We start from the raw sequence: 26,956 nt of genomic DNA on the forward strand, positions 1-26,956 counted from the left end.
AACTTTTTAAAAATAAAAAATAAATAAAAATAAATAAATAAAAACGAAAACTTTACTAGGGTGTGACAAAGCTCACAGGGCACGATGTGGGTGTGACAGCAGATGGAGCCAGAAACATAAACTCAGAGGCAGAGGTTAAAGCTTTGAATGCTCCCCAGAGAAGAAGCTGTGTGGGTTCTACACTGATATTTTCTTTTCCAATAAATCCATCAAGAATCAATAGCAGGGAGCGTGATGGGGCTGGAGAGGAAGGTGAAGATTTGGAACAAGTCCTTGGAGCCATGGAAAATCAAAACCTCAGCCATGGCAGTACTTGCTTATGTCCCGAGTACCAGGCTGGGAAAGGCTGGCAAGCCAGGGTCATGCATGAACATGCTTTTTCAAACATTGGGTCACTACAATAATTCCTCAGACTTATGAGCTCTGATGATTGTAAGGCTTTGCCCTCAAGCCTTTCAGCTCCAGGATAGTATAACAACCCTGTACTAACACGAATGCAGGCATCAGAGTTTTTACAAATAATTTTAAAACTAACAACACAGGAGTCTGCCAGATTTGGACAAAGTTGAACAGAACTCCATGCACAGTAGAGCTTATTGGCTCACATGGTTACACATAAGAAATTAACGCAGCAAGGAAGAGTCTATTGCTCCGCCTTTTGGTTTAGTAGTGTGCCCGGCTGCAGATGGAAAATGAGTTCAGTGTTCAGAATCTACTAATCCTGGGACTGGCTGTCGTGTCAGTGTTTTGACAGTGGATCTATATATCATATCTTTGTAGCTGCTTGATGGGAGGGCATAAATTTTTCTGAACAGATTCACTTTTCCTAACATTCTATTTGCACATTTTTAAGAGGCAAAACCAAATTATGTGCTATCCAGTGTCAAAGAAAAAGGAAACAGGGGAGTCATAAGCAATTTGATGGAGGCTAAAATTACTTCAGTTTGGATATAATTCTCACTTCTCAGAGGAAGGAATCTCTAAAGAGACAATGCCACACAAGAAACCCGCGGCTTAGGAGCAAGGGATGTATCACCCAATAGGAAAAAAAGCTGGTGGCTGTGGGCTCTGTCTTGTCGCCACCCGTGGCTCAGTGTGGAATTCATGCTTGACAGGATCTTCCATCTCTTGAGACATCTGGTAAACCACTTGATAGTACAAAGGGGAAAAAATGATACAAGTGTAGTCTGTCTAATCAAACTAATTAGAAGAATATAACTTTGTAAAAACCGTTTGTCTGCTTGTAGAAACAAGAAAGGATGTTTTATTCAGCTGCAACCACAACACCACCTGCTCATAGAAACAGTAACACCAACCGTTGCTGTTGGTGCTGAAGAGCATAGTCTCTTCAAGAACCAAGCAAGAACCCTTATCTCCCAGGGAGATCCTAGCAGAGAGGTCTGGGGGAGGGGGGGAGAAAGACAGAGATCTCTGGCTCTGCTCTGGTCCTGTGTCTTCTGAGGGTCCAGGGAGCATTTTAGGAGCCGAGGAATGTCCATCTGTCTCAGGGGTACATGGGGGTTTCCCTGGAGGTAAGGACACCTAAACAAGGCAGCAAGAAAACAGTCTCTTATACTGAAGCCCACTGTGAAGTTTCCAGTTTTAGTTCTTGAAAAACCATGCTCAAATTATCCAGAGCTTTGAAGAAAGGCTAGTACCCAGGTAGCCATGCAGTCACAAAATGGGCGCCCTTACATGACCAGTGGCCATTCAGTGGTTACAGATACTTCAGAAAGCATTTTGTCAGGCTGTAGCAGGGGCCACAAAGACACAATAAGCTCCTTGGCCAAGTCATTCCATTTTAGGGGATCAATTTTAAGGAAGTAGGACCCAACTATGGACAAAGTATCACAAGCAGAGAAATGTTTTTGCAGCTTTAGTCATAATAATCGGGAGGCATTGGAAATGACACAAACGTCGGCCACCAGGAAGTGGGACATTCCTGCGGCCAGTGAAATGTAACTAGGCTGGCTGCCGTGGATTGTTGACCAAAGTCCCTCAGATGTTCAACAAGGGCTCACAAGACGATGCGTGTGTCGTTCTCACAGCTGCGTAGACCGTGAGTCAGTACACATTTCTGCAAAGATCCAGATAACAAATACATTCATTACGTCCGGCCGCATAGTCTGTGTTGCATGTTATTTTTCTTGTTCTTATTTTACTTATACTCTCCTTTTCCTTTTTATACTTTCAACACACATTAACCATTCTTATCTGATTGACCTTACAAAAACTGGCCTTTGGCAGTGCTGTGTTCCTTATCTAGATATGGGCATGCTTAAGAAATAAAGGAAAAAGAAATAAGAAATAAAGGAAATAAGTTCTTTAGATTAACAGTGCTATTTTGAAGTGTTCTACCAAAGGTTTTGAATTTTTTAAATAACTCTAATATACACACGTGCTCATGCACACGATTCAAACCGTGGTGACTAGCATATATTTCCCACTTGTTCCCTTTCTTTTTGCTCAAAAGCCTTTTAGGTCAGAGAAGTGCAGAGTGCTAGAGACCCCTCCGGTGGGAATATCTTGCTATCTATTTCAGCCAAATCAGGCAGATATCCGTAATTTCATTCCTTAAGGGTGTCCACTAGGCAGAATCATGCCCTTTGGAAGGGATGCTGTTGTTACGAAGTACATCAGCCGAGCACACACTTCTGAGCATCCTTCCTTTCTGCACCAGTGACAGTACAATCATCAGTGATGATCTGGCTCTTCCACCCAGACTGATTCAATAGTTTGCTCTGTCTGTGTTTACACCGGAGTAACTGAGCATTCTAGACAGACACCAGAGTAACTGAGCATTCTAGACAGACGTCATGTAATGGGGCACATTGGTATCCCTACAAAATTATGATCCCCGCCTCGAATGGATCCTTCACAGCCGTACAAGTTTCCTCCTTCCCTCTCCACCTCCCTTCCTCCATCGCTCCCTCTCGCCCCTCCTTCCTTCCTTTGTTCAGCAATGGCTTTTCCACACTGACACGTCCATCCTCTCTGCACCTCTCTTAGCAGTTGTCTTTACCTCCTTCTTCACAAAGGAAATAAAAGCCATTGTACAAATTTCCCATCACCAAAACTCCAGTGCACCTGCATTCACATGCACACATGCAGGGTCAAGTGCAGAGAGAGGGATCCCTCCCTTCTAGCACCGTCTCACTTCCTGTTCCCAATCTCAATCCCTGTGCACAGCCAAAAGGTGTCATGGATGAGCCTTCCCCCTCCTGCGTCCTCATTCTCTTCCCCTCTCCTAGATTTGTTTCTCATCACTTAACTGTGTTTTCTTCTCCCCTTTTTAAACATGAAAGCAGCAGACCTCTCCCAACACCACTTCTTCCCTTCACAGATATCAAAAATAATGATGCTTGCTGCCTGTTTCCTCACCTCCACATCCTGCACAAGGCCACGATGCCCCTTCCCTCAGGTCAGCAGCACCTCTACGCCTCCAGGCACTGGACTGGCTTCAGCTCCTCCTGGCTGTGCCCTTTCTGCAGGGTTTGGGACTGCTGCCCACTCCTTCTCCTACAGATTTGCCTTTATTTCCCCATCAGTGACCCTGAGCCCTAGTGGTTTCCTCCTACTTCATGAGTCTTCCTGGTGGTCTTATTCTCTGGCTGCCTTTCTGCCACCTGCTCCTCAAGTGAAGTCCCCAGGACCAGCTCTGGGCTGCTTCCTCCTGGATTCCCGGCTCTGGGGACCAGTGGTTGCTTCTAAGCAGCCACTTGCCTCATGCAAGCCTGTTACCCGGATATGTGTGCTCCAGACACAGCTGACTGCCTGCATCATGTCCACTGCCAGCTCTCACAGACAGCAGGACCAGATGCCACCTTCTCCTTCCTTCCTGAGCACCAGTGTCTCCTTTCCCTGCTGACAAGCTCCGGCTTCACCCCAGACCCCTCCTTGCCTTCTCCTGCACAGAATCTTTGGCCCTATCCCATGTCCCCTCTCTTCTGTCGGCTGACTTCTTGCCACCGCCTGCAACCACACCAGGCCACCACCCCAGACGACAACTTCCTCAGTGGTAGTCCCATCCACATGGGCATCTGTCTGTCCCCACGTTCTGCCTAGAATGTTCTTCCTCAGAGAGACACTGGGCTATGTTCCTCTGGTGTCTCAAGGCCCTCAGCAGCCTCCCCTTCCTGGACCAGCCAGGCCCCGTCTCACGCACCCCTGCCTACCTCTTAGCTCTATTGGTGCCACTTGCAGCCCTCCTTCTGGATGCAGAACCACGCTGGCCCCCTCAGACTCCCAGAGGTACATCTCCTGCCTCGGCACCTCCCCACTCACTATGTGGCCTGCAGAAGGCCAGGTTCACTCACGTGATTCCAGACAGGCCATGTCTGAACCAAAGTGCTGGGCTGCAGGGAGACCAGAGACTAATTCCAAGGCCTCCCTCACTATGTGCCTGGGACGGAAGAGTCACCGTGCTTACTGCTGTCTGCCTCCGCTTCCGAGCTGGTCGGCTCACTTAACCTGTACTAAGTGAAGATTCTAGGTCCATTTCCTACACTGCATACATAGAATTAGTAAGTACCAGTAGGTAATATTGGATGTATGGTTTGTTTCTTTTTTTCTCTCTACACCCAACTCGGGGCTCAAAGTCATGACCCTGAGATCAAGAGTCACATGCTCTACCAACCAAGTGCCAGGGCCCCCTGAATATTGAATAATTTACCAAAGAACTCTTAACTTTATTTCTGTTTTTCCTTTTTTTCCAGTGGGGCTGGAGTCAGCTTCCTGTTTTGTTGGATATTGATGACCATCGTGGTTCTCACTTTTGTCGTTGGTACAAACGTGGAAAAACTGCTCTGTGAGCCTTACCAAAATAGGAAGTTATTCCAGGTACACATGCTTTTGGGGCCCATTACAGAAGGGCTTGACTAGGAACTTTGATTTACCCATATCTTGTGGGTGCAAAAAGATGAACAGTTTGGTATTCATCCAGTAAGTTAAAATCCCTTCACTTTATCAGAGCAAGAAAATATGGTGGTATTTTCTTTTTTCTTTTTTAAATTTTTTAAAATGCTTTATTTATTTTTGAGGGAGAGAGAGTGAGGGGAGGGGCAGAGAAAGCAAAGGAGACACAGAATCTGAAACAGGCTCCAGGCTTCGAGCTGTCAGCACAGAGCCCGATGCATGTCTTGAACCCTGGAATGGTGAGATCATGACCTGAGCTGAAGTTGGACACTTAACCAACTGAGCCACCCAGGCATCCCATAGTGGTATTATTATTTTTCAAATGTCAGGTGAAATTAGCGCCAGGAGTTAAGGCCTCTTCATCAATGTGGATTGTAATAAACTGGAAGAGAAAATTCCCAAATTGGGGTACCCCTGGAGGTTTCTGACATTTAAAAGAGTTTCACAAATGAGTTGCCCACACAGGTGGTTTCAAGGCCCTAAATTTGAAGTGAGACCCCGAAAAATTCTACACCCGTTATAGAAAGGCTTGACTAGGACCTTTGATTTCCCCCATATCTTGTGGGTGCAAAACGATGTTGCCCCTGGCAGACGTCTGACAAGGCCATTGGGAAATGAATTCAAGCTTCACTTGCTCCCTCTGAAACTAAGTCCTGTGGACTCTAGGGACCTGTTCTCTGTTCAACTTCACTAATTAATGAGGAAGATATGGCCCACGTGTTGGTCTTGTCACTCTGGCTTTCCTCCCGAATCTGATTTTTAAGATATATTTCTGTTTTCCTGTTTTATTGCACATATTTTTATGCTTCAAATCTGTTAGGAAATCCGGTGAGTAACTACTACAGTAACCAGTTGTCATGGTGTTCTCTTTATTAGCTGGTTGAGGAAAATTAACTTGGGAGTGTCGATTTGTCCAATTTTGTCCATTTGGCCTCTTGATGAAAAATAATAGTGACACATCAAACCAGACTTTATCATCTTCCATGCTGTGTTAAAGTGCAAAAATGACTTCTTTAAAAATAGGGGATGTTTTGAAACCATTTACATTCCTCAAGCACATACATGGTCATGCATTAATGAGCCCATCTTAATATACATGACATATTATACATATAATATATATTTACCATCTTAAATATGTGATGCGAAGCGAGAGAGTATGCAAGTTTTAATTCATTTAATCTAGAGAGAAGTAGTGAAAAGGTCAACTAGCTGCTTCATGGCTTTCTGTTAGCTATTCTGAATCAGTTGTCTCTTCTTCAACCATTCCTATCTGTTTGTCTTACTAAGAGAAGCATTCTCAAAAAGAAAACCGATTTCAGTAATTCTTATTGAGATTACTCAGTGGTCAGTCAACGTTTTTCCAATCATACTATTATCTTCTGACTTTAAGTTGGAAATCAATGAGGAAAACCATGATCTGAAAATCCCTGAAATATATTTAACAGAATATTTTATTATATGTATGTATATTAGTGTAAAAGTATCTTTTTTTAAAATAAAAGGTTTTTTTTTTTCATTTGTTCTAGGTTTTGGACACACCGTACTTACTAAATGAAAATTGGAAACACTATCTCTCTGGCATGGTATTTAACAAACCGGATATTAATCTCACTTTCGAACAAGTTTATAGGTATACAGAATTGCATTGTGCATTTTTTGCTAATGAAAATGTTGTTGCTCCAGAATGAGAATTTTGCTTTCAAAATGTCTTTAAGTTTGATAAGGCTTCCCAGTTTCAGAATTAAGTGGTTCTCTAGTCTTGCCAAAGAGATAGTAGAGAAGTAGGACTAAAAAGAGAATCCTTCTCCTGAAAGCCTTCTAGACTTCGGCATGATGATGTCTCAAGGTCTCCTTGCCCAGTATATGCTAGACCTCACTGGTTAAGGTGACCCTAAGATGCATTAATGAGACCCTCAGAAGACTCCTGTACAGGAATCAGCCTGCCCCAAGCAAATACCATGTATAATAAGAACTCAGCGATGGGTCCAAATTTCAGACATGCTGATCCTGAAGGGCCAGGCTGTGAGGTCAGGTTGCCTGAGCTCCAGTCTTGGCTCTACCACCAGGGAGCAGGCCTTGGTGATCTTGGGCAGTTTCACTTCCTCTTTGTTCAGTCGGGTTTACAGGCTCCCCATTGCTGCTAGCAGAGATAGCAAATGAGTGGCACACATGCCCACCCCATTTTACCTCACTCTCATGGCAGACATCGGTAGTCAGCTGTGGTCTTGTTCATAGCCTGGAGAGTCCCAGAATCCTTCTCCACAGCATATTGTAGGCAGACATTATCCATCGATTGGAGTTTCTTGGCACCATTAAACCATCCCTGGGCTGAAAGGACAAAGCCAAGCTTCTTGGCCTGGCCTGCCAGCTCTTTGTGACTCTGGCTCCTTCAGAGTCTTACCTCTGCTGGTTCATGTATCAAGCTTTCTGCTCCAACAACACCAGCCTACTCAGGATTCCCTGGAGAGGAGCATCACGTCTCCTAGGGATGTGGGAAAGTTGCTTCTCCCAGGCATCCCTCAGAGCTAGAGGGCTCAGGCTGTTGGACAGAGAAAAGGCACTCCAAGAAAGTGGCTGTGTCAGCAGCAGGGATATGCCTCAGATGAGCCCATCATTCTTAGTTCAGTTGAGGAGGCGTTTTGCACATTTTAGAGAAGCACAGAGAGGTGAGGCCAAGTTAGGTGTCTGGCTGTCTGGGTATATGTGGCCCCCTTCCCTATCTCCATCCTGCCATCAGAGTTTACACCCCACTGTCTGTTTAGTGAGTGAAGCTCAACCGTGAAAATATGGACGCAGATGTTCTGGCAGGGGTTTGATTGAAACTTTCCATGAAGCCCAGGATACGCTTTGCAACATACCACTTTCTAGCAGGCGTTGGCTGTTTGCTGTTTGTTTTTTATGAGAGTTGATTTCTTCCCAATTTGTGAACTTGTTATGCCTCATGGCTTTTTTCTAAAAACGCAAAGGAGACAAACAGAAGGATGATTTATCAGTGTTACTGTACCTGTTCGAAAGATGGGATGTTTAGTGAAGCAGGGAATGAGGCAGGAATGGTGGACACGGGGGTGCGCTGGTGACTGTCTCGTGCATCAGTGCTCAGAAGCCGCTTCTCTGCTCACAGATTCAGATAAAAGATCAACCGTGAACCTTTCTCTCCATCCTTAGCAGTGGACAGAGGCAGCCACAGCTGCCTTTCTAGATCATGATTTCTCTGTTTATTCTTACAGTGATTGCAAAGAAAATAGAGGTATTTATGCCACACTTAAGCTAGAGAACAGCTACAATATCAGTGAACATCTCAATATTCAGGAGGTAAGGAATTGGAACTGATCATGAAATTGACATTTTTGTAGCAAATCTTTCATTTTTTTTAGAAATACTTTTTTTGTAATGTTTATTTTTGAGAGAAAGAGGGAGAGAGAGAGAGAGAGAGAGAGAGAGAGAGAGCGAGCGAGCATAAGTGGGGGAGGGGCAGAGAGAGGGAAAGACACAGACTCTAAAGCAGACTCCAGGCTCTGAGCTGTCATCACAGAGTCTAATGTGGGGCTTGAACTTATGAACCAAACCATGAAATCATGACCTGAGTTGAATGCTCGACTGATGAGCCACCTGGGGACCCCATTCATTTTTTTTTAATTGAGATGAAATTCACATGAGATAAAGTTCACCATTTCATTTTTTTAATGTTTATTTATTTATTTTGAGAGAGATAGGGAGTGCGAGTGGGGGAGGGCAGAAAGAGGAGAGAGAGAGAATCTCAAGAAAGCTCCATGCTGTCAGTGCAGAGCCCAACATGGGGCTTGAGCCCACGAAGCATGAGCTCATGCTCTGAGCCAAAACCAAGAGTTGGACGCTTGACCAACTGAATCACCCAGACTCCCAAATTCACCAATTTAAAGTGGCATTTAGTACACTCACAAAATCATGCAACCCTCACTTCTGTCAAGTTCCAAAACATTTTCATCTTTCCCAACCAGTTGTCTTTATGGATGTATGAGTTTCTCTAGTAGACTACGCAAATGCTCTAAAGAGGCCTTGCTGTAGACGCTACACAAGAAGATTTTATCTTGCTGTGTGTCAGTGTTCCTAGGGGAACAAACTCCAGAGAGATGGCTCTGCAACACTGGCCACCCTCTTCTGCCAGGTCCCTGAGGAGAGAACAAGGTACCCATAACTCTGGCCCACACAGTCATGGCCCCTCGTGTCTCATGGCTGTGGCCCCCGGACTCCAGGGGGGCTCTGCTGAGCTCTGCTGGCCCTCCGCAAGACAGACGGCATGGCCACAATGATGGAAGCAGACAGAGTGGAATGACTTCCTCTTCTCCTTTGCCCAAACCCACACCCAAGTCTTGTGCCTTAAGACTCTGCGGAGAGGCCACTCCAGAGTGCACTGGACAGAAGAAGGAGCAAGAGAGATTCAGCTGCCCAGGCCTAGGGTGCTGTCAGCCTACCCTGTCCACCTCCTCATACCTGGAGGCCTTCTGGCCTTCTCATAGAAAAGAACTTAAGGAGCTTATTTCTTTTGGGCTTCCTAATGGAAGCAGATACCAAGGATACCAAGGAAAGAAGTGGATCCCCAAATGCCACAGTTTGCTCACTGAGGCATCACAGAAGGCTTCCAGAGGCATCGTGAAACCTTCATGGCCTGACAGTTTTCAGATGTGAAGAGGTTTGTTTAAAAGCTGAATACAAGGGCACCTGGGTGGCTCAGTGGTTGAGCATCTGACTCTTGATATTGGCTCAGGTCATGATCCCAGGTTTTTGGAATGGGGCCCAGAGTCAGGCTCTGCACTGGGCATGGAGCCTGCTTAAGATATTCTCTCTCTCTCTCTCTCTCTCTCTCTCTCTCTCTCTCTCTCTCCCTCTCCCTCTACCCCTCTCCCCAACTCATGCTCTCTTTATGTATAATAAAAAGAGAAAAAGCTGAATAGAAATTTTGTAATGTATTGTATTTTCCATTGTGTTGATTATCCTCCATAAACATTCCTTGCATGTACACATAAATAAAATACTACTTTGTAACCAAGCACTAACTAGATACCCTCTACTTATTTGACATCCTGCCATGTTTCATTTTCTCCGTGGACCAGAGACAGAGCACTAGGGACACTCAGGCACTACTGCTGCCTGAAACTACTGACTGCCTCTTAGGACAACCCCAAGTCGTCAGCCGTGTTCCCATGATCTCACGTGTCCCCACTACCCAAGCCCAGTGTGAGCTCCCTCCTTCCCCTGGGATGAAGCTTGCCTGGCCCCTGTCAGCATCTGTGTTTGTCAAGACTCATTCAGAAGCCACCTCCTCTCCGGTGTCCTCTCCAGTCCCCTACTTCTGAAGACTGTCTCCTGCCCCTGGTGTCCTGATGCAGCTCATGTGCCTTTATTATGACACTACCTCTTTCCTGAGGACAGAGGTGGAATATTAGTTTGCTCTGCATCCAACCTCCTCACCTAGTGCTTGGCACGGGGCGCAAGGAAGGAGCCCGGGAAACAGGGAAGGGGTGGGCGGGAAAGAAGATCACCAGGAAGAAATGCCGGTCAGGTGCATGTCTGTGTTTTTGGTCTCTTGTTTGTCATCTTATTGCTCTTTTAAAGCATTAAGTGTGGGACTGTCTTGAAGAATGGACTAATTTACAACCTTTCTTTTTATCATGCAGCAGGCTGGAAACATAAACAATGATTTTCAAAATATGGAAGTAAATCTTGACAATATCGTTCTGCTGGATGAAGCAGGAAGAAAAAACCTTATGGATTTCGGCCTTTCGGGAATAGACACCATAAATTATGACGTCTACTTGGCTGAGGTGTGACCATGAGTTCATGCTTGATCTTTTGGGAAAAATAACATCAGATACCTGTGGGTTTGGGTTTTCTTTTTCTTTTTGGTGTTTTTTCTTAAGTTGAGATGAAATTTATGTAACACAAATGAACTATTTTAAAGTGAACAAATCATTGGCGTGCAGTATAATCACAGTGTCACACAACTATCACTTCTATCCAGCTCCAAAACGTCTTCATCACTCCCAAAGAAAGCCCTGTCCCATTACACAGCTGGTCCCCGTTCCACACCCCCCACCCCACCCCCCAGCCCTGGTAACCACCCCACTATTTACCTATTCTGGGTATTTTGCTTGAATGGAATCTGAATGGAATCCTAAGGCATATGGTCTTTTGTGTCTTACGGCCTTAACTCCCTCCTTTCGTGTAGCCTAAAGTTTTTGAGATCCATCACCATTGTGGCATGGATCGGTCCTCAATTTCTTTTTATGGCTGGATGGGGTTGGATAAAAATAATATGACTGTATATAAATAAAGAAGAATGTAGCCTTTGTCACAGCCTTTATGGCCGTGGACCGTCGTTCACCCTGTTGCCTGTCGGATACCGTTAAGGCGTAAAAATCCCACACTGTTGACACAGTTGTTTTCCACTCTTTTGCAGCTGAGTAAAACCCCCACCAAAGTGCATCTTTTATCCTTCGCAGATGATCTAGAAGTAAAAGCCAACCATTTGGTGAGTTCAGACAGTCTGATTTTAAATGCTGTAATCGTTACAGATGTCAAATGTCGGTACTACTGTTCGCTCCCTTATACCACAAGTGAGCTCTGGGCAGGTCAAGACTTCCCATCAGCACCCTCTGCTGTGGGGTCCAGAAGTCTGTGAGCACACAGATGTTCCCAGGGTGCCTTCAGGGTGCAGGCACCTGCTCCCAATCTCTGCTGGCGATGCAGGTGCCCTCACTGCTTTAGCACCAGCTCTGTCTTCACCCCATCGACCCCTCTGGCACCAAACACACGTTCACTTGCGCACACGCATGCCATTTTTCTTGTGGTGTAGGGAATGGACTGAGGACGTGGGAGGGGGGATTTCCATTTGGTGCTTTGCATCACTGATAACAGGTAGATGAGGGAAGGCCAAGACACTACTGAAGCCCCGTAAGCGTTTCTTCCTCACTTCCCCTGCTGGCTGGTGACTAAATGGCTATGATGAACGGAGCAGCAGAGCATGGCCACGAGGAACCTGGACTCTGGAGGAAGACTGGGATTTAAATCCTGGCTCAGTCACTTCCTAATGATGGAAACTTGGACAAGATGTTTCACCTCTCTGTGCCTTAGCTTCCTCATCTGTAAAATGGGAGCAATAATATATCACACAATACTATATGAAACACTATTTAAGTGTGGGTTAAATGAAAGATTTCTCAGTTAAGCCTTTGTGTTCTCATCTGTAAAATGGGGCTATCACTGCTGTGAAGTGGCTTTCTAGCGGCTGTGTTATGCTGAGGTAAGAAAAGAGAGCACACCCTCTGGCACTCAGGAAGGGCTAATGGGTTTGGGTGGCCACTCAGAGTTCATGATCCAGTGATTTGAAGTAGGACATCTTGGTGTGGCCCCATGCCCGGTGGGCCCCACGCCCACAGTATACAAGGAGGGCTACAGTCTGGTCACGGCTACCCTGACTCCGAGCCCCTGCGTTAGAGAGAGTGCTCCAAAGTCCGGAAAGATGGTGTCAATCTTTGTTTATTTTATTCTCTTTGCAGACCCATGGAAATTTGAAACAGTCCCTGAAAAATAATGCACAGACCATTAGAATGATTCACCGTGACCGTGTCATCCCGTTGGAACAGTCAATGGTAACACTCAGCAACCTTTCCCCGTGACCCGAGCAAAACCCATTTCTCTAGTAGACTCCTGTAGCCTAAGGAAGCATCTGCACCTCCCAAGGCTAAACCCAGTTGGCCTCCGGCTAAGGAACTGAGCTCAGTGAAATAAAAATGAAAGTTGGGGCACCCGGGTGGCTCAGTCACTTGAACGTTCCACTCGGTTTCAGCTTAGGTCATGACCTTACGGTTCATGGGTTCTAGCCCCACATCAGGCTCCACGCTGGCAGCTCTCCTTTCTCTCTGCCCTTCCCCCCACTTCCTCTCTGTCTCTCTCTCTTTCTCTCTCCCTCAAAAATAAAAAAATTAATACTTTAAAAAATAAAAATAAATAAATAAATGATAGTAGTTGGGCTTCAAAGAGGACAGATTTTCAGTGTTACCACCCCTTTTGTGCTTTACCTCCTTGCCTTTTCCACTTGTGCGTGACCAGGTAGGTCAGCTCCCTGCTTGCCCCGCATGCTTTGCGCTGGCTCCCTTGGGCTCCATAGGCCTCAGAAGCCAGCACCTCGCTGGGGCACTGATTTCTGTGCTCTGGACTCACTCACACTTATTCTCAAATTCTTTTTCTCCAAACCCTGCCAAGAAGTATGGGAAGGCAAGGGTAAGTCCTTTTCTCTCTGCCTCATTAACTCCATTCACTGATCCGATGGGCCATGGTCCCTGTCTCCTCTCTCGTAAGCTCTATTTTGACTTCCCCTTTCTTTTGCTTCTCATTGTCTTCTGGCTTCTTTCCCAAAGGCAGTTTCTTTTCTTTCTCAGAAAGGCAGTTTGTAGCAGAGAGAGAACACAGGCTCTGCCTGAGTGAGATCCTGCTTCTGCCTCCCGAAAGCCTTATAGCTTTCCATTTTCTGGTCTGAAAATGGGGGGAAGGGTTCCTGCTCTCCTGTTACCTGCTTCCTGGAGATGAAAGTCCTGATGTGCCAGAGAGACTATGAACAGTCTTACACTCCTGTGGGAGATGTCCTACAGAGTGGGGCTTGCTCAGGTGTGGAGAAGCCCATTAGTCCACTTGACTTCAACTTTGGAACCTCTACAAGTAGTTTTTACCATCTCCGTCTCTCTCTCCCTCTCTTTTCCTTCCCAACTTTCTAACTCATTGGAGTATTCAGAAAGAAAACTGAATTCTTAGTGTGTGTGCTGCGCTCATCATAATTCTCTGCTCTATTTGTTTATGCCAAGCACAAATTTGTTAATATTTTAAGCCGGTTTTTCCATGTTCCTTAAGTGCTTCTCTTCAAGTAGACACAAGCCTCCTTGGCATTTGCAGAACTGACGCAGTCCATCTACAAATAGATTGCTGTGTACAGGTGACCTATGATGTAAACCAGGGCTGAGCAAACTATGGCCCCAAAACTACACTCTGTGGGCCAAATCCAGCCTGTTGCTTGTTTTTGTAAATAAAGTTTTATTGGAACGTAGCCATGCCCCCTTACTTATAGATGTCTGCAGCTGCTTTCTGCTAAATGGGCAAAGTTGACTGCTTTGGAAACAGTTTGGCCCACAAAGCCCAAAATATTTATGACCTGGCCTTTGTTTTACCAATCCCTGACCCAAGCCATTCCGATTAAGCTACTCTGGGGACTCTGAGTAGCTTGTAAGTAGTGCCTGCCACACTGGGCAAACCTGACTCCACCTTGTGTGGGATGTGCTGCCCTTCAGAGCTCTAGAGTACAGATCCTGATATTCTCCTGCTTTCCTTACACCAGAGGTATGTGAGGCGCACATTACTTGCATCTGCTGTGCTTTCTAGAATGAAACCATTGCAGAGTAAAGCTGGATTTAATGGCTGGCTGGGGGAGAGGGGGAGAGGGGAGCACGAGGCATGTGATCGTCATGTATTAAGTTGGAAATTACCGTGTACATTTGTTCACCAGAGCTCCGCATACCAAACCATCAAGGATCTTCGACAAAAAAGCAGTGGATTGGAGGTAAGGACTTACTTTGCTTTTCTGCCATGGGGTCTTATTGTAAAAGCACACACAGATGTTCAGAGATGTTGGTTTTACAAGTATTTAAGATAAAAAAAATCTTTTGGGGTACCTGGCTAGCTTAGCCAGTAGAGCTCATGACTCTTGATCTCTGGGTCATGAGTTCAAGCCCCACATTTGGGGGTGGAGTTCACTTTATATTTAAAAAAATTTTTTTAATATTTATTTATTTTTGAAAGATACAAATAGAGTGTGAGTAGGGAGAGGGGATGAGAGAGACGGAGATACAGAACCCAAAGCAGATTCCAGGCTCTGAGCTGTCAGCACAGAGCCCAATGTGGGGCTTGAAATCATGAACTGCGAGATCATGACCTGAGCTGAAGTCAGACACAACCGACGAAGCCACCCAGGTGCCCCAGGGGGTAGAGTTTACTTTTTTAAAAAGGGGTGGGGAGGATGCCTGGGTGGCTCAGTAGGTTAAGCATCTGACTTCAGCTCAGGTCATGACCTCACAGTTTGTGGTTCAATCCCCTCATCAGACTCTGTGCTGATGGCTCAGAGCCTGGTGCTTGCTTGCTTCAGATTCTGTGTTTCCCCCTCTCTCTCTGCCCCTCCCCCACTTGTGCTCTGTGTGTGTCTTTCTCTCTCAAAAATAAATAAACATTAAAAATTTTTTTCTTAAAAAGCTTGGTTATCCACCCATTTTAAATGCCAAATTAGGATTTCCTACCATTTGCTTCCTACAAGCACTTCTCACCTTGGCACACTGTGAGATCCATGGGTGAAAGCTGTGTGTTGATGTGTAGAATGTAAGCTTAGAAGGTATACTGGTCACTTCTACTGCCTACAGAATCCAGTGCCTCTGACCACAGCCTCACTCATCACTGGGTCGACTTCAGGATTGTCCGCCTACCTTCCTACCCAGAGACCCAGACTGAGGGAATAGCTTTTGTCTGGGCCACCTCATGTCCCTGAGGCGGAGGCCAGGAAACCCGAGGGTGAATGGAAACATGACTGCCCTTTAAGCAACTTCTTAGAACCAGCTGCTCCATCTGTGTTCCATTAGCCAAAGCAAGCGAGGCTGCCAGGCCGATTGTCATGGGCCAAGAAGCCAGAGCTCAGAAGCTTTCAGTAGCCAGGAACCGCTGATACCACAGGGGGGTCCTTTGGACCACAGACATCCTCACAACAGAAACTGAGCTCCATGGCTGTGATGTGTTCATCTAGTACCTCAATGCCAATGGGCAACTCGGGAAATATTTCTTTATTGAGTGGAATAGGCTGTAGCCCCCAACAAAAAATCCCAGGTTACTCCCTGTGCTTTTTTCTTAGCTCTTTTTGCAGATCTTTGTTACAGAGCTTCTTACCAAGTGTGACTGTGTGTCCCCATGAACCGTGAGCTCCTTCACTAGTAGTCCACTCCCCGGGCAGCACTGGGCCTGTGTCTTCATTGGCACAGGAGACCCTGCATTCCCCTGAAGGCACTTCTATGAGGTTTGCTATGCTTGGGGACCATCACTGTACCTCTTGTCACAGTTGCCATTTCACACACATGTGTGTCCGGGACCAAGGGAAGCTGAGGACAGACTGGTAACTGTGTGCGGGTCCCTTGCCATCCTGCGTATCTGGACATTCAGAGTGATGGCATGAACTGTGCATGGCCCTTCACGAGGGGCCAGTGTGGGGGTGAGTTGGGGTGGAAATCCGTCTTTGACCCCCTGACTAGGCTGTGTGCCCTGAGGTCTCTGGGCACAACAGAAAGGGCGCCTTTTCTAATTTGCACCAAGCTGCCACGTCGGAGTTCTTACCTGTGTCAAGAAACTAAGTGTGCATCCCAGCCTTATGCCCCCAACCTGGTGACATCAAGCAGGGTCAGCTACCTCTTCTGTGAAGGGGGCCTGATAACGCCCTCCTACAGCCTGTGAGTACAAGAGCACCCACTATCCATGGGGGTACACTCAGCCCAGGTGGTACTGCACCCATGCATAGCCACAGTAGAGCTGAATTTATAAATTAGGCACAGTAAGAGGTTAACAACAATAATCAACAATTAAATAGAACAGTTATAACAATGTACTGTACTAGAAGTTATGTGAATGTGGTCCGTCTCTCGAAATCTATACCATACTCAACTCACCCTTATTGCGAGGATGTGATGTGGTAAAAATGCCTGAGTAGTGAAATGAAGTAGGCATGGGGGTAGCGTTAGGCTGCTGTCAGCATTTCTAACCATGTATCAGAAAGAGGATCGTTGCTTCTGGACGCTGCGTAACAAAAACCATGGGTAAGGGGGAGCTCCTGTACTCAGGGAGGCAACCTGGATCAAGGGCCTGGCCCAGTGTCAGGCACAAAGTGAGTGCTCAATGTGTAACCCTCTTGTTCCCCTGTCCTCAGAGGGCTTGGCTGGCTCTGTTGTCTTCTTGACTAGCAAGTCGTGGTGGTGTGGGGCTGAGCTGACCGCACCAGCACTGACAGGCGAACTAATGAAATCCCTTCATCACGTGATAGCCTACGGATTGCTGTGTTTTCCAGATGAAAGTGAACAATACCATTTCCTCTTTGGATTCTGCTCAGGACTTCCTCAGAACCCGTATTTCCTCAGTTATTGTTGAAGTAAGTTTCCTTTTTTAAAAATAAGTGTGCCAGTAAGTGGATGTGTGCCCATAAGCACATGACTGCATAGCATCCTTTTAATGGTTTTACTACCCTTTGGCTTCTTTCCAGGAAAGTCAGAAGTATGGGAGCATGATAGTAGGATACTTTGAACGCTATCTGCAGTGGGTCAAGATCTCAGTAAGTAGTTTCTCTTTTATGAACATAAGAGGGCCAAGTGTTAGGATGGTCATACTCTAGGATACAATCAGGAGGAAATAAAGTTAAACTCCTAGTAATTGGGTAGGAGATAAGTCAAGGCCTTGAACATGGGGACAATGATGGGAGGTGGCGTCAGATGCAGCACACCTCGTTGACGCTGGACCCCTTCTCAGGCCTGCCCACCGAGCAGGAGAATGTGCCCCTGGCACTCTCCCTCAGCCCCCTTGCTCACCATTATAGGGGTTCCTGCCACACTTGACTGTGTCTTCGAAGTGAACTTGAGTTCCTTTTGCATTGGTGGTTTGGGCAGTGCTGAGCCTGCCATGTTGTTGGTTTATCAGTTGACCAGGGGTGGCTTGAGCTTCAGAAATGTGTTTTCTCACAATTCTGGAGGTTGAAGTCCAAGGTCAAGGTGTCAGCAGTGTTGGTTTCTTTAGAGTCCTCTCTGCTTGGCTTGTAGACAACCATCTTCCTGGTGTATCTTCACAAGGTCTTCCCTCTGTGCAAGTCTGTGCCCAAATTTCCTCTTCTTTTATAAAGATACCAGTCACACTGGATTAGGACCCAACCATCATGACCTCGTTTTAACTGAATTGCCTCTTCAAAGACCTTGCCTCCAAATACAGTCACATTCTGAGATACCAGGAGGTAGGACTTTAACACAGGAACTTTTGGGGAACACAATTCAGTCCACAACAGTTGGGTCTCCCTGAATACATTAGAAGAGGAAGATCGAGGAGCAAAGTGAAATTTCTGGTGGTTTCAAGGCAGCACGTTGCTCCCAGCAGCCAACTTGTGGAGAATTATAGTGTCTTGGGAAAAGTTTTTTGTCCTCTTGGGCTCTGGGCCAGCTCCCCTCTGTGAGGATTATTCTTTTGGGGCAGGGTTTGTGGGGAGATGCTTGCGCTGAGTCACTTGGGTTACTCACTGCTAGCCAAGACCGGCTTTGAGAAGTCTAGGGACTCAGGAAAATCTCAACTACCCCCAAATGGCCATGAGCTTCTCACATCTATTGCCGGGCCTTGGCCATGTGAGCCCAGACTACCAGCCACCTCCTCCCTCTTTGCTGCCCCACTCCGTATTCCAGCCACACCCAGTTGCTTGATTCTTTGAAACTTTCACATTTCTCCATGTGATTTCCTCTGTGTCATAGCCCCCTCCCCAGTACCTACCTCTAGTCCTCACCCTCTGGGCCTCATATCTGGTTCTCCTTCAAGGCCCAGCTTCCTGATGTCTATGCTGACACCTCCTCCAGCCTCCAGATGTGAAGACCTCAGGGTCTTCTCAGGGCTGGCGCAAGGCATGTGCACACATGGGGAATAGCGGTGGAAGAGATGTATTATCATCATTGCCGCCATGGCCACCAGACCCTGTGCATCTCCTCTATCAGATAAAGGAGTCACATTTTAGTCACATCCATACCCAGAATATGAAGCAAATATCCTGAAACCAAAGTGAATCTGAACAGGAATGGTTCAGTCATACAAGAGCCACACCATGGGAATATTAGATGGCTGTTGGTATGAAATGGATCAGAGCTATGCCATGGGGCAAGGACAGATTTTCATAGGGCATAAATAAAAGAGAAAAAAAGATGCGGAAAGCATACAGAGTATGACTCCAACCCCATCTTTTGTAAAACCAACAGTGAAAAAGCCTATGAAGAGAGAGTGTAGGGTTGTTTGAGCTTGGTGAAAATAAAGTTGTTAGCATGGGTTGCCTTGGAAGGTACAGAGGGGAGAAGAAAAGGGGCAGGTTTGCCAACCAATAAAGGAAAAAAGCTAACATCTAGCTCATTGTATGTACTCAACGGTTGTGTGGGTTTTTTTTTTTTAAGATTTTCTTTTATTTCTTTATTTTGAGAGAGACAGAGACAGCAAGAGTGGGGAAAGGGCAGAGAGAGAAAGAGAGAGAATTCCAAGCAGGCTTCACACTGTCAAAGCAGAGCCCAACGCAGGGCTCAAACCCACGAAATCATGAGATCATGATCTGAGCTGAAATTAAGACTCGGGCGCTTCACTGACTGAGCCATACAAACACCCCAAAAGGTTTTTAAATGAATGAATATAGCTTTCTTAAGTCAATGGGATTGGAGCATCTGTTTGGGATTTATTAAATGTGTTTAGACACATTTTCTGTCTTCTAAATTTTTATTTTTAATTTTAGAAAGTGTGTGTAAGCAGAGGAGAGGGGAAAGACAGAGTGAATCCCAGACAGGCTCCATGCACAGCACAGAGCTCAGTGTGGGGCTTGATCCCACAACCCTGAGATCATGGCCTGAGCTGAAATCAAGAGTTGGACACTCGACCGACTGACCCATCAGGCACCCCTATTTTCTTCTTAATTTACTTTTATTTTTATTTTTTATTAGTTTCCTGTCTTCTAAGATGGGGTCTGCAGGCAGCACTAGGTTTTGTAAACACAGTTTTATTGGCACACAGACACACCCATTTGTTTATATGTCACCTGGGGTTGCTTTCATTTTGTTTCATAGTCCAGCACTTGGAACAGAAATGTGTCAGTCTGTCCTGAGAAGTCGAAATTTACTCTCTGACCCTTTCTTTATTATTATTATTATTTTAATGTTCATTTTTGAGAGAGAGAGAGAAAGAGAGAGAGGGAGAGAGAGCATGAGCGGGGAAGGGGCAGAGAGAGAGGGAGACACAGAATCTGAAGCAGCTCCAGATTCTGAGCTGTCAGCACAGAGCCCAATGCGGGGCTCGAACCCATGAACCATAAGATCATGACCCAAGCCAAAGTCAGAATGCTTAACCAACTGAGCCACCCAAGTGCCCCTACTCTATGGCCCTTTCTAGAAGAAGTTTGACAAGTCCTGATCTAATACATATAATTATTGATTTATTAGCTTTCCATTTTCTTCCACATCCTTTGTCAGATCTCCAAGGGATCAGGTAAGAAATGCAGACCAACCGAGACCCCGTACCTGACACTTGTACTTCATTCTCTCAGGAGCCTGGTAAGGGTGGGTGTTACAGTTTCATAAAACAAGTGCAGAAAGGAGACCGAGGGGCAGAGAGAATCAGCATCTTGTGTTCAAGTACCTACTTTTAAACATCATCCAATTCATCCATAGAAATCAGTACTCGGCTCCGTATCATAGAGGGTGTAGATATCCTCTCTGTGAAAACAGGTCCAAGATAAATGGCACATCTAATTCTTGTGGATTTTTGTGTGTGTTGTTCCAAGTTCACCCGTGTTTCTTACCTCCCAGATCACTGAGAAGATTGCAGCCTGCAAACCTGTGGCCACAGCGTTAGACTCTGCTGTCAACGTCTTCCTGTGCAGCTACATTATCGACCCCATGGTGAGAATTTCATCTTTCAAAATAAGGAAGCACAATAAACTCATCAATCTTCGTTTTTTTTGTTTGCAAATGGTAGTACAGACAGTGCTATAAAATAGTTCTGTGTTTGGATCTGTTAACAGCTGCAGAATGCAGGACCTGAAATCTAAAATTTAGATGAATGTGTTAGGATACCGGACAGACTGAGAAAAGTGAAAGCCGTGGCTGCCTACCTTTTTCCTTGCTAGACTTATATTTATAGAAGTCAGGAGACCCTCACAAAGAAAACTACTATTTTTTCAGAACAATTGGAAAGGATCAGTCACTAGTGTGCACACTGCCAATATTCAAAAGGATTCTTAGTGCAACTATATATATATCCAATCCCAAAGTGATAGCAAACTTAATTTAATTTTTGATTTAAAAGACCTTTGAGATATTCCCATTGGGATGGTAAGTTCCAATTAATCAAGTTTATTCCCCAGCTCTATTCACTCTTCAATATACACTGACTGTCTCTGAGAGCCTTCCTTCTCCCTGGCCCCTGCTTAAAGTGCCTCAGTGGTTTCCTACGGCTGTCACAGTAAAGATCAGTCAGGGTCCTTAACTGAACACACCAGGCCCTGCATGATTGGCCTCTTGCCCACTGAGGCCACATTTTGCAATTCTGTCACCTTTCTCTCTGTTCTCAAGACACATGTTTTCCTTCACTTCTTTAAATACATCTCAATTGCCCTACCTCAGGGCCTTTGCACATGCCATTTCTGCTGCCTGGACTGGAGACTGCATACATGCTCTTTCTCTTACTTGCTCTCATTCTTCCCCTCCACACCCCACCCCACCACAACCAGTTAACTCTAGCTCTAAGTCTGCCAGTGAGTGAGAAAACAGACTCTGGATTCAGATTCTATGTGTACATTTTCTGAACTCTGTGACTTTCAAAAATTATTGAACTTTTCTGAGCTTTATCACCAAAATGGGGCTGTTCTGATGGTTCAGTGAGAGATTGTTTAAAGCCTTTAATACCATACCTGGAGCACTAACACTCAATACATGTTCAGTATTGTTAGTGAGAAATTTTCAGGTCGTAGCCCAAACATATCTTTTTGTTTTTTCCTCCAGGAAGCCTTTTCTGATCTTCTCAAGTAGATTGGGCTCCCTTTTATACACTCTCATAGAACCCTATGCTTTTCCTTTGGAGATGTTATTGCTGTTTGACCGGTACATTTGTGTGGTTCTTTGATTAAGACCCATCCACTTCAGTGGCTCGTGGGTGGCTCAGTGGGTTAAGCATCCGACTTTTCCCATGATCTCACAGTTCATGGGATCAAGCCCTATATCAGGCTCTGTGCTTACAGTGTGGTGCCTGCTTGAGATTCTCTCTCTCCCTCTCTTTCTGCCTCTCCCCCCACTCTCAAAATAAATAAATAATCTTAAAAAAGAAAAAAGACCTGTCCCCTGAAACACACTCTAAGCTGTCAACCTCCTGAGCAGAGAGCCTGTGCATTGCTGTGTCCCTGTCATCTGGCATACTGCCTGCTACAGGCAGTTGAATGAAGGAAGCTGTCTGACCAGGTACATCTGTATTGCCCCATCTGTCATCTCCCTGTCCCACATCCGCCTGCGTGCCCGTCCATCTGCAGGATGGACTTTCACACCTGAACGGAGACGCTCCTGTCCTCTCCCAGCCAGGCTGACCCCAAGGTTTGGCTTCCTGGCCACTTCCTTCCTCCCCAGCCCCTAGCCCCTTTGTCCTGCTGTTTGGACCCCTGCTGTTGGCTTTGTAGGTGCGTCCTGAGCTAACCTGGTTGATTCTTTTATTTTAATGTTTATTTATTTTTGAGAGAAATAGAGACAGAGAGACAGAGCATGAGATGGGGAGAGGCAGAGAGAGAGGGAGACACAGAAGCCGAAGCAGGATCCAGGCTATGAGCTGTCAGCACAGAGCCTGATGCGGGACTGGAATTCATGAACCACGAGATCATGACCTGAGCTGAAGTCAGAGGCAGAACCAACTGAGCCACCCAGGCGCCCCTAACCTGCCTGATTCTGAATTGATCTCTTTACATCAAGTCTTCACTGCCTGCCCCCAGCCAGTCAAATCACCCAACTATCAGATGCCTTTCCCCCCATAATTGAGGCCCAGTGGGAGGGAGACCTGGAGGCTGCTCAGGAAGTTGGTAGGCTGGAGCTCTATAACGGGGTGGTTTAAATAGTAAGACAGAGCGCTGGGCCTTGATTTTGCCAGGAAAATAGACTCCAGGCTGCCCAACGTGTTTCTTTTATACCTTGATTGTTCCCGGAAGAATTACGGCAGCTTCCAGTAAAAGGATATGGTTGTCATAAAGCTCTAAAGCCTCTCAAAGCAAGGTTTGAAAGCATGGAAATCTACCAGTAAAAGAACGTATGGAGAAAGGAGAAGAAATTTACTGGGAATTCTGGGCCAAGAGGTGCCGCTGCCATTCGACAGTGCACTCTGCCAGGCGGGAGGCAGAGCGTCAGTGGCTGAGCCGTGAGGGTTGGGGGGGCGGGGCACTGTCACCAAGCTGCCTTTTGCCTCCCGGTAGGCTGGGGAGGCTGTCCTGGTGTCACCTACAACATCCCCCTAAGGCAGCGGCCGCAGACCTGAACCTCTACAGGGATCTGGCAGATTGTACATTTACAAAGTGGGCCGAGCATAGGACACTGGCTGGTGTATGTATGGCGCCCACAGGGTCTCGCAACTGCGTCTCTTCTGATTGGTGGATAAGGTTAAGTAGCATTGGGTGTCACCCCTGCAAAAGCTAGTGCTGTGTCCAGGCCCCAACCAAACACAGACCTTCTGGATGGAAGAACCGCCACTCAGTGGCTGCTGGTGTTGCCTTTTGGGGATGGGGGCCCAGTTACGAGACTGAACTTGCAGGCTTTTTCAAGAAAGAAGGAACTCCAAGTTTTCATGTGAAATCCCACGTAGAAATGTTGAAGACTATTTTTTGAAAATACCTTAACGTGCTTTTTAAACCAAACAGGGTTGAATGCAGCCTATGATCTACCCGTAAGATTGGTTAAGTTAGATATGGAATGTTTGTTGAGAGCCTAGTAGTACCAAGCGCGGACCCAGCCTTCTCCACGCAATAGTTACGGGATGAAGGTGCTGTCGCCCACTGATCTGATGCAGAGCAAAGCCATAAAGGGGCATTAGCCGCATCCAACAACTCAGAAAAGGGATTAAGCTCAGGCCTGCTGGCCGCCACGCTCCTGTGGCTGGCAGCAAAGGGACACCATCTGGCTGGGTCCTGGATGCAAATCCTTGCTACGCCACTTGCTCCCTCTGTTCCTCGTTTGTAAAATAAATATAATAATAGGATCTACTCAAGGGTTTCAGAAAGATTTAATGAGTTGCAGCAACGTGTAGCCCTTCATACAGTGGGTAACTTCTGTTGCATTTACAAATGGTTTCAATGAACAAAATTAGACCTCATTAAAACAATTGCAAAAAAAAAAAAAGGAACTGCTGCTTTCCATCTCCCCATCTTGAGGCATCTGATCCTCCCAATTTTCTTTTTTTCCCTAGAATTTGTTTTGGTTCGGCATAGGAAAAGCCACCGTATTTCTACTTCCGGCGCTCATTTTTGCTGTGAAGCTGGCCAAGTACTACCGTCGAATGGATTCAGAGGACGTGTATGAGGAGTAAGTAGACACGCGTTTGCAGAGGGTGGGGGCAGGGGGGTTGGCCACTTTCTAAGTGGTGCTCACTTCAGTATGAGCTCTCATGAGATTAAAGATGGTCTTTTTTTTAAGTAGGGGGTCACCTCTAGTCAGGTGTCTTCTTTGTACCCATTTTCGTATGCTTGTTTAACTGTTCTCTTCCTTGCTTAATCTTCTCCGTGTCCTTAACCAACCTTCTTATTTCTTGTTTACAGTTCCTCTGTCTTGGGGATTTGGCACTTTACTTTATAGCTGTGTTTACTAGTGTTCACTTTGACTCTGTAGTGCACACCTCTATGCTTGGTTTTCCACTCCATTCACTTCCTTCTTGACATGTGTCTCTACTGAATTTCCTCATTTAGCCTCTGTATTAGGGTAAAAAAAATGTGGGGGATGCAGCTGTCGAGCTGTGATCGTAATTAAAAAAATAATTGTATCTCCCTTTTTAGTATTCTATAGTGCTGAAACTGTGTCCGTCAAAAAGTAAGCCTTTTCTTTTTCAAAACCATATTCCTAAGTTGGGATTGGGGAGGTCTTTATTATTATATGATGGACTTTTAAAATGGAATTAATAGCATCTTAAAATTACATGCCAACATTAGACAAGGCCAGATAAAAATCAGTGCTGATGCCTCTTATAACACGGCCAGCACACACAAGGCACTAAGGAAGTACTCGTTAGATTGTTGACATTTTTATAGGTTAAGTTTATTAATATATAAAATGATTGTTTCGGTATTTGGTTTTAAAGGGAGCAGAATGTGAATATAGCTTTTTTTTTAACTCTCTTTGTAGATGTAACAAATTGTCACATGCTTTTCGTGACCATTGCATTGCCTTTGTAACTCATGATGTGAATATTTCATCTTAGAGATAACATGGTGTTTTTGGTATATTTATTTTTGTTACAGTATGGAAAATGGTAATATTGGTTTTCATAGACATCATTCCACTCAGACTGTATGAACAAAAATTTTAAGCAGATCCAACGGCACAAGTTCTTGATCTACAGTGTCTCCGAATACTGGAAAAGAAACCTTCCCTTCTGGATTTTACAGAGTCTAGTGATTTTTTTATGCAACATTTCACTGATGCGCCAAAGAGTGAAAAGCGTGTGTTCACACCTGTTTTGTTTTGTCTTTAGAGGTTTTGCTTTAATCATCCGAGACTTCTATGAAAGTTCCAATATGTAATACATTCATTCATTTCCAGTTTAGCTTTCAGAACAAGACATGAATTGTGTCACATTTCATTGCTTGGGAACCTAGACTTGTAGCTAGACAAAATCTAGCAAATAGCAGATGTGTGTGTGAACAATAAAAGAGTGATTTCAGAAATCTGACTCTAATCGTCTTATTGAAACACGTACGTATATTATAGATGTCAATTACATCACTATGTCATTTTCTCAAGGCTGCTGTAACAAATTACACAAAGAGGGGGGCTTAAAGCAGCAAAAGTGTCTTCTCCCACAGTTCTGGAGGCCAGGAGTCTGAAATGCATTCGTCAGCACACCCAGTTCCTCCGAGGGGGTTCCGCGTGAGAATCTGTTCCATGCCTTTCTCCTAGATTCTGATGACCGAGACGATTCCCAACATTCCTTGGACACTCACTACAATCTCTGTCTCTGTCTTCCCATGGAGCTTCCATGTGTGCCTCTGTCCAGATTTTCCTCTGCTTCTAAAGAGTCATTGGATCGAGGCCCATCCTAATCAAGAATGACCTCATCTTAATTTCATCACATCTGCAAACAACCTATCGGCGAACATTCCCAGGTTCTAGGTGGATATGAATTTGGGAGGGAACAACATTGAAGCCTGTGCAGTCACCCAACAGCGACAGCAAATAGCCAAACAGATAGGGAAGGTAACTTGAAGGAGATCAGCACTATATACACTATACTCTGTACACACTGAACACTATACACTATACACACTATGCACTATACACACACTATACACTATATACACTATTCACTGTATACTATGCACACTACACACACTATGCACTATGTGTACACTATACACACAGTATACACTATACACACTATACACTATACACACACTATCCATTATGCACTCTACACACATTGCACACTATAAACACTATACACTATATACACTATGCACACAGAAACTAAGTTGAATTACCAAAATCAGAAAAGATAGAAAACTTACAAATTTTATTAGAAACATAAAAACAGCAACTCATCCCCCTCTTAGTTTTATGTTCGTCTTTACTTAAGAACACGTTAATTCCCCGCTGCTTGTGAGCACAAACTGTCTCTTCCTCTAAGGCCATGGCGCCCAGCCCCTGCCACACGACGGATGCACGTGGCTGATGTCCCACCCTTAGAGATTCGGATGTGGCTGGCTAGGGCTGTGGCATGAACATGTGGATTCTTAAATTCCCCCAGGTGATTCTAACAGAAGGCCAAGGTTGACAAACACTTCCTTGGATTAACGGGATCGTGTTCTGGGATACAGCCCATGTAGTTCTCGTGCAGCCTGGCTTGAGAACTACAAATACAGCTCTACATGCATTTTGTCCAATTAAGAGGTAATTACTTGTCATCTGCTATGTCCCAAGCAAGTGCAAGACACTGAATGGAGGAGACATGACCCTCCTAGAAGCTCAGTGTCAGTGTC

At 45.4% G+C, this 26,956-nt stretch overlaps 1 protein-coding gene across 1 annotated transcript in view; it reads left to right on the plus strand.

Annotated features, from left to right (window-relative positions):
- The window catches only part of PROM1 (prominin 1), a 113,639-nt gene extending 87,994 nt beyond the window's left edge, over positions 1-25,645 (plus strand). Inside the window, exons 16-28 of the mRNA XM_029948490.1 lie at positions 4,716-4,839; positions 6,444-6,547; positions 8,145-8,229; positions 10,572-10,718; positions 11,354-11,425; positions 12,453-12,545; positions 13,162-13,176; positions 14,450-14,503; positions 17,036-17,116; positions 17,228-17,296; positions 20,550-20,642; positions 24,175-24,290; positions 25,220-25,645. Of these exons, the coding sequence (XP_029804350.1) occupies positions 4,716-4,839; positions 6,444-6,547; positions 8,145-8,229; positions 10,572-10,718; positions 11,354-11,425; positions 12,453-12,545; positions 13,162-13,176; positions 14,450-14,503; positions 17,036-17,116; positions 17,228-17,296; positions 20,550-20,642; positions 24,175-24,290; positions 25,220-25,274 (1,108 nt within the window). The 3' untranslated portion in view covers positions 25,275-25,645. The remainder of the gene's footprint in view (positions 1-4,715; positions 4,840-6,443; positions 6,548-8,144; positions 8,230-10,571; positions 10,719-11,353; positions 11,426-12,452; positions 12,546-13,161; positions 13,177-14,449; positions 14,504-17,035; positions 17,117-17,227; positions 17,297-20,549; positions 20,643-24,174; positions 24,291-25,219) is intronic.
- Positions 25,646-26,956: the final 1,311 nt, after the last annotated feature.

This window comes from Suricata suricatta, chromosome 1, assembly GCF_006229205.1.
Source record: "Suricata suricatta isolate VVHF042 chromosome 1, meerkat_22Aug2017_6uvM2_HiC, whole genome shotgun sequence".
Lineage (NCBI taxonomy): Eukaryota > Metazoa > Chordata > Mammalia > Carnivora > Herpestidae > Suricata > Suricata suricatta.